This window comes from Sesamum indicum, linkage group LG8, assembly GCF_026168435.1.
Source record: "Sesamum indicum cultivar Baizhima isolate 11 linkage group LG8, ASM2616843v1, whole genome shotgun sequence".
NCBI lineage: Eukaryota > Viridiplantae > Streptophyta > Magnoliopsida > Lamiales > Pedaliaceae > Sesamum > Sesamum indicum.
The window spans coordinates 26,627,143-26,638,685 of record NC_142664.1 but is presented as its reverse complement, the minus strand read 5'-3'; the positions used below and the strand labels follow the sequence as shown (position 1 = coordinate 26,638,685).

At 34.8% G+C, this 11,543-nt stretch overlaps 2 protein-coding genes and 1 non-coding gene across 3 annotated transcripts; 1 reads left to right on the top strand and 2 right to left on the bottom strand.

The window, feature by feature from the left end:
- The first annotated feature begins 768 nt into the window (after positions 1 to 768).
- On the top strand, positions 769 to 5,983 carry LOC105168960 (uncharacterized). Its single transcript, XM_011089194.3, has 8 exons — positions 769 to 1,164; positions 1,964 to 2,031; positions 3,215 to 3,281; positions 3,389 to 3,537; positions 3,627 to 3,694; positions 4,764 to 4,832; positions 5,195 to 5,295; positions 5,481 to 5,983. The coding sequence occupies exons 1-8, from the start codon at positions 895 to 897 to the stop codon at positions 5,769 to 5,771; spliced, it is 1,083 nt and encodes a 360-aa protein (XP_011087496.1). The 5' UTR covers positions 769 to 894; the 3' UTR covers positions 5,772 to 5,983.
- On the bottom strand, positions 4,272 to 4,344 carry TRNAF-GAA (transfer RNA phenylalanine (anticodon GAA)). Its single transcript has one exon. It is a non-coding gene; the product is annotated as a tRNA-Phe (tRNA).
- A 1,498-nt stretch (positions 5,984 to 7,481) lies between the features above and the next one.
- On the bottom strand, positions 7,482 to 11,543 carry LOC105168958 (homeobox protein knotted-1-like 1). Its single transcript, XM_011089191.3, has 5 exons — positions 10,598 to 11,543; positions 10,297 to 10,407; positions 10,012 to 10,174; positions 8,441 to 8,691; positions 7,482 to 7,964 (listed from the first exon to the last, which is right to left on the bottom strand). Exons 1-5 carry the CDS (start codon positions 10,850 to 10,852, stop codon positions 7,764 to 7,766), a joined length of 981 nt encoding a protein of 326 aa, XP_011087493.2. The 5' UTR covers positions 10,853 to 11,543; the 3' UTR covers positions 7,482 to 7,763.

Here is an 11,543-nt window from a genome sequence, read left to right as displayed (position 1 = left end):
GGTTTAATTACTGCTACATCTTCTAATATTCGACATAATTGTAAATGTTTTATTATTGTCCGGAAAACTATAAATACATTACTTGATTTTAACGTACGTTTAATAACGAGCATATCCCATTAGCCTTCATTAGGTTTTCATCCAATTTTTGTGGTGAATTGACCAAAATATTCTTATGAATTATTAGTTATATTTTTATATGATTTTCTAAAATATTTGTATGAACTAATATACTTAATCCATTATTTATTTTACCCATACTCGATTCTTTCTATAATTTTTTCAAATATTCTTTTTCTTTTTAGAATAGTGAGGGTAAAGTAGATTAGTTCACGTTCGTCTAGAGGTTACATAATTATATTTCATTTGAAGGGGTTATTTGTAATTTTTAAAATAATAAAAAATATTCATAATTATGTTAAAATTCAAAAGAGGTAACTATAATTTACCTTAAATATTTTAGATTATTCCGGAGCTACATGATTTGTTCTACTTTTAAGTTTTTTTTTTCTTTTTTGGCATATATATAGCGATAGAAAGATATAAATATAAGTGTGCATTCTTTAAAATTTTAATATGTTTAATTTCGCATTTTGTATTAGTATAACATAAATAAAAATAAATTAAATAACACTAAATTATATATCTCATATGTAAAAATATAAGCAAACATTTTTTACTATCTCTCACACATTTTCACACAGTAAAAAAAATAAAAAATAAAAACAAAGTTCGGACATACCAAGAATTGGTCAAGTACAGCGACCAATGTAGATCCGAACAGGGCCAGATGTACTAACATTTGTTGCTGTTATACCTTCCAACAAGTCAACCGTCGTCCTTCCCACTCTTGGGCGCCGCGGCTCCTTTGAAATCTCCATCTTCGAGCTCCCAATGTCGCTCCAACTACTCCTTCACCTCTGTCTCGTTTGCCTTGCAGTCTTGGGCTGCGCGCAGTTCGCGGCGTCTCATCAAGAGTCCGGCGACTGGCACTGTGATGCCGACGATGAGGCCCGAATCTCGGCCCAGTTCAGGCCCGGAATCGTTACTCTAGATGGCCACGCCGATGACTGGGCCGAAGTCGACGGGTTCGAGTTTCCCTTGCGCCCAGCTCTCGACCCAGATGAAGATAAAGAGTATAAAGCTGGAAAGATGACAGTTAAGGTACCGCCATCTCTTTATTGATGCTTCAAAGTTGTTGGGTTGTGGTAGTTGCTGTGTTTTATTACATTATTCGAACTTGGCACTTCTTGATTTAGTACATTGGATGAGAATAATGCTATACATAACAGTGGCTTAATCGATTTGTCCCTTTTCTCTTGTAATTGTGATGAGAAATTTAGTTGTAATTAAGATAATGTGTAATATACTGTACTAGCTTCAATCCTAATCGTTAATTCAATGTCTATTGCATCAACTTTGATTAGATGGGGATAAATAATTACCACAGTGAACAGAAGCACAGCGAAGATCGAACTGAGATATCTTTGGTTGCTGACAGGGTGATATTTTGTAAAAGCAACAAACATCGCGCTAGGTAGGAAAATTAAGTAGTACAACGATTCAGTTTAATAGATTTTTACATGTATGCACTTATTTTAAGTTGATGGGCGGACTCAAAATTTGGACAGCTTGAATGGAGGAGATGTTGAATAGCCTTTACAATTCAAGATTTACTCGAGCTACAAATTCAAGGTTGAGCTAAAACTATGGGATGTTCAATTAAGAGTTTAACGCACTTGTAGATTTCACAGATGAAAGTAGACATAACCCGTATTCCAAATAATATCATTTTCTTTATTTTCTTGGAGTTATATTGGCTGATAGAAATAGTAAATGCTTCTCTATGCTCAAAGTTTTGTATGTCTAAATGTGAAATTATGAATTCTTGAAGATGTGTTGTGGAATGGATGTTTGTTTTGAGTGTGATTTTGATATTTTCATAATGGTCCATACTCCATAGGCTTTGCATGACGGAACCGATGTCTTCTTCATGTTGCAAGTTGATGGAGATTATGTATACTCCAAAGGGTGAGTCTTCTTTGAGAATGGAATTCTGAGGTTCAAATACTTTCTTGGGATAATTACATTTACACCCCCCTTAATCTATGGTCTATTTACATAAATCACCCTTATCTTTTAGATAATTACACATACACCCAATATCATCATGACTTACACAAACCACCCTTTAATTTTTTGAAAAATTGCATCCCCGCCAAAGAGTTAGCATCGTTACACAAACTATCCCTATTTTTTGGCTGTTAGGGATAGTTTCTGTAATTATACAAAAGATAAAGGTAGTTTGTGTAAATAGACCATAGGTCAGAAGGTCTAAATGTAACTATCCCTTCTTTCTTTACATATCCTGTCGTTTTGTACTTGTAATTCATTCCTTCATTTGAGGATGGTTTCGAGACAACTCCAGTGATTTGGATTTGTTTTTATCACCACAGGGTAGCTGTAGTTTTTCCTATTCCATTAGTACATGTTCAAATTATAGTGCTTATAGTCAGGTGGAATACCTTACATAATATGCAGCATCATGGTTTATGTCATCCTTGACCGTTCAACAGAAATGTTAGATTGCTTTCTTTGGTGGATGTCTACACCACTGCAATTTAATAAATGTTTGGACAAGAAGGTTAAGATTAAAAGTGTATATACACCATGCTGATGACAAGTGGCATTGCATACTTTTAGTCCTTATTTTATAGCACATAACTTTGGTATTGGACTTGGAATGTTTCTAATTAAACAGATATTGCAACTGTACTCCGTTTACATGCTGCCAGCCACATTCTGAACTGTATCAGTTTTTAACCTTATTTATCAGCATTCTTTTTTGTGATTTTCTAAATGTGTTCGTTTACTGTCATTACCCTTGTTTCCCTTGTCGCAAGTTGGGGATCAGAATTGAACACAACTTGAGATGAGAGTGTCCTTTACTACTAGAACCTTGCCATTCAAGCAAATTTTTTGGAATACTCGGAAAAAGTAAATGAAGTTTAGATGGTTCTGAAACTTTGTGTTATTTCTCGAAGACATTGCGTGTATGATTTATTAGAGGCAATTACTATTTCTTATTTGTTGAGCTGGTGATTATGAATATTCCCGTATGTGATAGTGATCAGTTGAAAATGGTTTTACTCCGGGAAAGTAAATAGCTTAATTTCATTGCTCTTTTCTTGATGTTGGCTTTCAAATCATGCAGAGATGACCGTAAATGCCCATCCGTAGCTTTGATGTTTCAAGTTGGTGAGAGTGCAACATACCACGATGTACGTTGCTTAGTATCTTAACTTACGCTTAATTGTGATTTTAGCATTTTTCTTTTCTAATTATGAACTTCTTTTCCCAAAATTTTTGTTAATCTTTGATAAACAAGATGGGCGGATGTAAGGAATCACCCGATACATGCAACAGCACAAGTTGCCGTGGCTTTGAAGTCGACATCATGCACTTCTCGATTGGGAATTCTATTCCAGGAAGATTGTACGGTGGGAATTCAATAAGTGGAGAGGGTAAAGGTGACGGGTAAGTGTAATTAGGATTTTTTCCTTTTAATCAGTTGCGCATAGTCCTCGAGATCACTTATTATCGTAATTTTGATTTTTTTGTAACAGAATTGTCTTGGTCGACATGTATTCTTGGAATCCACACTGCAGGAATATTGATGGTAGTGGCACTTCAGGTACTTTGATATGTTTCACATTTTATAATGGCCGATGCTTCAATTAATTTATTGTCACTACAAACAACGAGAAGATTAGCTACAAAATATTAGAATTATTAAAATTGTCACTAATTATATGTTAGGTGAGAAGAATTTTTATTTTCTCACTTTAATGATTTCCTCAATTTTAATAGTGACAATATTTGCCTAAAGTTGTCATTGACAAAAAATTATGCATAGATTTATTATTGTACGCAATTAACGACACATATATGATGATAATGCATCAACAAATTCAATTGTCACTAAATATATTGTCATTGTAGATGCGTCGTGCTAATTGTTTGTAGTAAAACTTTATGCACAATTCTTGTCACTATTGTTATTATAGATGCGTTGTGCTAATGATCATGCTTTTCTAATATATGGTTAATATTTTCTTACTTTATAGAAAGTTTGCTAGACATATGCATAATAAGATTATAAAGAGCAAATGGAGTTTGAAACTTTGTAAGGAAGCAGAAATATATAATCGAAATAATTTTTAATTGCTAGTAGGTGAAGATGGTAAAATCAGAAAAAGGTAAAAAAGATATGCGGTGAGCATGGATCGAACACGCGGCCTTCAGATCTTCAGTCTGACGCTCTCCCAACTGAGCTATCCCCGCTTGATGATAATTAGAATAGAGAACCTTAGGAGAACAGTGGCTAGGCCTTAGTCACGTGTCTCCATTTAGATGATTATTATTTATAAAATCACGCCATGATACTAATGGACAAGTTTAGATTTATACTATTTTTTTTTTTTTCATATATAGGAGATGTAATACGGTGAATCTCATAATATTGAAACCAAAACTACAGAAGGCTCAACTTTGGGGACGGAAAATGCAATTTTTCCAACGAAGAAAGAAGGACTTCACATGGAAATGAATTAGCATTTTGAACATTTTTAGGCCTTTAATTCCAACTACCTCTTCAGTAAGTAATATATTTTAAAAATAAAATAAATGTAAATCAATCACGCACAATGCTCGTGCACCTTACTAGTAATAATGGAAATTTTCTAATTTTATTCACTTGACAGGAAATGATTCTACTGCACTGAATAACTGGAAAGGTGCGTGGTGGCACAGCAGTTTTTCTTTCCATTCAGGCAAGTATTTCTCATCCAGATGTGCAATGGATAACTTACGTACAGTCAGTCGTGTAATAGTTCCAAGAAAATGAGTTTGTTGTTGAGGTTTCCAGATGTGCTGATTGGGCACAGGCATGCTTGAATTATTTGGCTATAGTTATTTATGTGGAATGCATCACGCTAATTTCCCTTTCATTTCCTATTTTTTGCAAGCTTTGGAAAAGATGGTTTTGAACATTATGATATAATGCAAAATCTTATATTGAGTTTGAAGAAATTCCTGTTGTGTTGATATCTATTAGTCAAAAGTTTACCCAATGATTCTTTTGTAATGGACTTTCCTCTAGACACTTAACTCATTTAAGTGATACGACTCACAGGATTTATTGAGGATGATAGTCCTTACGGATCATCTGGTCAGCAAGGCACATATTACTTTGAATTCTCTCGGCCTCTAAGAACGATGGATCGTCTTCAACAGGTTGTCTCATCTTCTCAGTTAGTCTTTACTTCACTACAAAAAAAACAAAATAATATTATCATATATAGATTCGTAATGCCTTAATTTCAAATTTAATGTAATAGAATGGTGGCCCTAGGGATGAAATGCATTGTAAATCACTCAGTTTAAAAATACTGAGGTATCTGTTGTTTGTGTGATTGCAGGATGCACAGTTCGCCATTGGCCAGTCAAGCAAATTCTCGGCTGCATTCTGGTACCCGACTGACGGAAATCCATGGCAGGGTTCAGCCCACTACACAGTGAGCTGTGACTGGGTACCGATGGACGTCACTCCTGGCTTCTCTACACAAGGCAAAGTAGCATCAAGCTCTTGGGATGCTGCCACTGGCTTTGCCCTCCTCTTATCATTCGTCGCCTTCTGCGTGTCTATCTTTGTCGCCCGCTTGGTTTCTAAAAGTAAAGCGGTACCTTTTACCCCAATCGATCGGCTCTAACTGTTCCCCTTGATTTCTCAACTGTTTTCCCGTTCTCTTTTTTATCTCTCTCTTCATCACAAGCATAGACGCAACACATTCTTACTGCACTCGTCTTTCATCCTTTAAATTTATTTGTTGGAAGGAAAATGTTGAGCTACTTTTCTTCACATCAAATTGTTTTCACAGATTGTAAATACCTCAAATAATTTATAGAGAATTTTGTTCTTTCATTTCGTTTCTCCTCTCTTTAATGTTTGCTAGCGCAACAATGATCGATGATGTTATAGTCTTCAGACTGCACCTCCTTAACTCTGCTAACAGTTTGTAAGTAGAGTGTCTTTACTAAAGTAGCTCAACACACTCGACCCGAACGTTGTTGGTTTTATTAGTATAGAATGTTAATTACCTATTCTTTCAGCAAGTTTACCAGAATTTAGAATATGTCAAACCACAAGAATAGTAAGAGAAGTGCTAGAGATGTCGAAATAACGTGAAATTTTTGTTCGAACCCAACTTGTCTAAATTTAAATTAATCACATAATAAGTGTAATGTGATTGATTTATAGTTGCCTACTTTGTAATTGGATTGATTCGACCAGAACAAGTTCGAACAAAATTTTTTCGTAGAATAACATGAAACATGCTAAATTGAAAGTTGAGAAAGAAGATGAAATTGATGATCGTAAAGGACAATTTCTTTAACCATCATTATTTTAAATTGGACCCTGCATTGAACTGAAAATTTACAATCATCACTTACTGATCATAACTAATAATAATATATGAAAATATACGTTGCAATAGTATAAAATAAAAAGTGTAAGTATAAAAAGCTTAGAATTAAAAATATCCCAAAATTCGACAGAAAAATCCATTCTTTTAACTTCAGAACAAAGACAAAAGACTGCATAGTAATGAACTATTTAAAGCTAAAGTTAAATCATAATTACATTTTATTGTTACATTCACACCCTCTCTCTCCTAACATATTTGCTATAATTACAAACAGATCCTCCATTAAATAAAAAATTACATTTAGTCCTACTAAGATTTACTTAGTCTTACATGTAACTCCATCATATAAGATCTTGACGAATTTTAATGTGATAGTTTAAAATTAATCCTCATAACTTTTTGATTGAAACGAACTTGGCAGTGGCTATGGATCTCCATCAAATATTCCCATCCATCAGAGATTATTTTGCACATAATTTATTTTTTTGATAACGGGACTATGAATTTATATATACAACAATTCATTTGGCCGTTATGTTATTTAGTTTTTTAAATTTTTATTTATAAACAGCCTTTGCAATAATTATTTTTAACAACTCTTATTTGATAAACGCTAAGAAAATAATATCTTTTACAAAAGTATTCATCAAAATTTTAGGGTACAACATAATCTATTTATTTATTTTCTGTTTACAAAGACCTTGTGATGTTTTAATTCGGCTCAGCTAAAGTTTTAAAATATACACATAACAATATGAAATAATACAGATCAGTGCGACGCACACACTTCCTGCTAGTACTATTAAAAATAAGTAAAAAATTCAATGTATATTTATATTTTCATCTATGTAATAATTAATGAATAAAGTTATAATTATAGGTATAGCAAAAATTTTAAAAAATTCTCATATTTTTATTTTATAATAGTGGAGGTACCAAATATCTTTAGGATTCAATATTAATTGATTAATTACAATCCCACCACGCATGATGTAATTTTAATGATCAAAACTGCTTCCTCCTACTCCATTAATCCCATATATCTAAACAAGTATTACATAAATTCATTCTATTTTTCATGAATTGGATAATCAAACAAGCTATGCGCTTGTTATGCACTGAAAGATGGAAGCCAGTTTTTCATGCAAGTCAAGGAAAACAAGCATGCACATCATGCAGTTGAGTTTGCTAAGATATACTCAAGCAGCAGCACCTACTACTAGCTAGCCAGCCGGCGTTCGCAGAAAAATGGAATGCTTACAACGGGTTATGCGTTCAAGTGCCAACCCCTCCGGTTCCTCCCCCTGCATCAAAGTAGACGGATCCTGCGTTAGCACCGCCACTTACACCCTCCATAAGAGCGAATCTCATATCTTCAGATGGTCGCCAGTGTCGTTTCCTCTGGTTAATGAACCAGTTGTTGATCTGCTTCTGGTCTAATCCAGTTTTTTCTGACAGCCAATTTTTCTCTTCTTCCTGCATCGTATTGCAAAGCCAAACATATATAGCTCAGAAATTATAGAAGCTTCAGAAGTTTCTCCGGCAGGCCCGCTGTTTTATTTTGTTGAAGCATGCGTGATGGTTCTTGGCAATGGCTAATAATTTGACCACATTTGTTGAAACAACAACTAATGACCGTCACAAAATTGTGATTTAATTATTATTTGTCATGATTTTTTTTCTTTTGACTATAATAATTAGTCATGTAAAAAAATTGAATTTCTCTTAGCAACATGAGGCGTCTTTAACTACTAGACTATGCTATGTAAGAAACAACACGAATTTCCGGTACTTCTGTAGGCTGTTTTAAGAATCGAGTCCATGCTTCAGGATACAAACCAACGAACTGCGGAGACGTTCCAAGTTCATTTTTGGTCCTTGAAAATCTGCACAATTTAGTGCATTTCTGAAGTAGATAATGCATAAACTTGGAGAAAGAGTCGAAAGTTTACCGTGGGATATGGCCACCTGTAGTGTGTGTTCCACCATTCCAGCAAGGCAGTTCTTGCATCCTTGGGTAGCTTACCCTTTTTCCTTTTCTTCAAGAACTCCTTTCTCAGACTGCTGAGGTAGCCACTGTATTTGCGCATAAGCATTTCTTTTAGCTCGTGATCACCTTGACGGTTACCTGTAGATTCTTGGCTTCCAAGTGCTTCTAGTTCTCCACAACTCGGATCCTCATCGGAAGGACCACCACCGTCATCTAATGGAAAAATCAAAATAGATTCCTAACTCAATTTTTCGAGCATATATATGTAGTTCATCAACAAACTATGAAAGCATAGTAGACTCGACAATTTCTTTGGTTTACATATACATTTATGTTTTCCCATTACATAGTAATTAATCTTGTGAGGATCTGCATCAGCATAAAATTTAAGGTCTCAATAACTGAAATCCTTCGGACATAAATCATAGATCACACAAAAAATTGAAAGACCGCAAGTTAATTTCTTAATGTTGTCCTCCAACATAGTTTTGACATCAAGCAATTAGCAAGATTTAATGATCATCTGCAGGGAGAACCCTGTGGACTCAGAAATTAATAGGATATATCCTCTTCCATACAACATATTTTTCCTAGATAATCAAACATCAACAAATTATATTACATGCCATGACTTTTGCAAAATAGTGTAAATAGTAATATAACATATAAGAAATATTTTCAAAAAGATAACATTGCAGCCTCCGACAAGCCTATTAAAAAATATCAATGCAACAACAACGCCTTAAATTCATTGTATTATCGAATATATTCCGTTGACAACTTCTTTACCATCACATTTGAGATTAAGGAATCTGAATATTCATAAATCGTAATTCATAGCATATGGTTGTTGGAAACTATAAATTCTAAAAGAAGAATTTGAACATCATTGTCTAGATTACCTTAGGCGTGGCTAGAAAAAAAAAAATCCAATATTGTAATTTTAAATGGAGTTCTGGGTAAAAAAATGAAAGTTGGTTCTCTGATATGGACTAAGACAGAACTTATGCTTTATATGGAAATTTTTGAGAAATTGGGCTAAATTATCAAACCAGTTCAAAGAAAGACGTCCTTTTGTATTGCCATTTAGGGATCAAGAATCATTGAAAAGTGTTCGAGTTATAAAAGAAAAAAGTCAAAATTACTGCTATATAATTTGTTCATGAAACATAGAAAAGGGACAGTGAAACTGTTGTTAGAACATCTCAAACCAAGTGGGAAAATTAATGGATTTCTTTTTTCACTTCCATTACATGGATTTTATTTACAAATTCAGACATACTCAAATGATTTCATGCTACCTCTCACAAATCCTATTAATAATTATTGAAAATAAAGTCAGTTAATTTCTTCAACTTGTTTAGCTTCTTTATTATTTTGTACAATGAAGTATATATCGTTTAATATTCTACTGGAAATCTTCAAGATAAAAAATGGAAATTAAAGGAAGTAGTGCTGTGAAATGTTGAGAAAAATGAAAAAGTATGGGAAATCTAGAAAGCACAGGGAAAGAGTAAGCTTTTATGTACGTACCAGCAGAATGATAAGAAGAATAAGAGGTTGGTGATGGTGATGGTAGGGTTTCCTTGCAGAGATCACTGAGCTGAGACTCTATGCTGCTCAAGAAACTTGTGGCCTCATCAAAAGGCTTTGAGAGCTCCTCCTTGTATTTGTGTAGAACCTCACAGTATGATTTCTTCAAAACAAGAATGAGCAATATGTATGTATACAGATGCGTGTATGTACGGAAAAGAGAAAAAGTAGCAAGAAAGGAACATCTTAGGTTGACTGTCGGAAAATTACATTATAAATCATTACCATAAAGTCATCAAGTTCAGGATCTATTCCAATGTGAGTGCAGGTAGGCATGGGGTGGGTTTCTTTGCTGATTTCTTCAAGAAGTGAAGCCATTTCTGGTGGTGCTCCCACCTGCAAACAAACAAAAAAGTGTTTTAAGGTTACACACACTAGAACACACACATGTGGGCATTGTCTATCAAGAAAAAAAGAATAGTGATATCAAGAACTAGTGTGTGCTGTGTGTGTGTGTGATTGAACTGTGTTTCTGCATAGTGTTATCATCATGTGAACAGTGAAATGAAACAGGGTTGTTTTACACCTTTCTGCACTCAATGTAGGCAGAAAGTAAGGTGGGATAAAGAGGGTGACTAGCAATCTGGGCTTTGATTATATCTGACATCTCCAACGCTGTAGCTTCTTCATGAGTTTCAGCAGCTCGTGGCGCTGTTAAGACCAGATTGTGGTGATCGCTGAGGCCAGCAATAATACCGCTACTGCTGCTGCCATCTCCAAGAAAATTACTGTCAACAGGGCATGAGATAGAGGAATACTGAAACCTGTATAGCTCATCCATCACTACTAACTCCTAACAGTTCTTGCAGAGGGTATATGAACAGGCCCCCCCACCCCCACCCCCTATATCAATTTGCAATTCAGAGAGCAATTGTCATTCTCGATGAAACACACAGCCATGTGTGTTTGTGTGTGTCTGTATGTGGATAAACCGAAATCCCATGTGGGAGAGGCCAGCAAAATCATGATACGAAACAGTGATTCTTAGGTACTCATTGTTCACTTGGAAACGGTGATCATCAACACAAAGGATTAATGCTGGAAACTTGGATGATTTTTAGACCCTATAACAAAAGAAAAAGAACAGTAGGGCAAAAGATTTCAAGAACTCTTACAGAGAGAGAGAGAGAGAGAGAGAGAGTTAACACCTTAGACTTTCCAAGCTGAGAAAAAAGTTAAAAAGAGACCAGACCCATAACTTTCTGTTATAAACACGGAGAAGGAAAGACTGTAGACAGTAACAAAAACACACACACAACACAGAGTGGTAGAGAGTTAAGGAAATTAAAGGGTGGGTTTTTGGGAAAGACTAGAAGAGATAAAAAGAGATATATTGTGCGGACAGGGGGCTGAGAATTAGGCGCACGAACGTTCTCTCCACTCTGCCAACAGTAACAAACTAGAGCACTTTTACTAGGATTAGAAGAGAGGGGTGTGTGTGTGTGTGTGTAATCATTAAAACCTCCGTATCA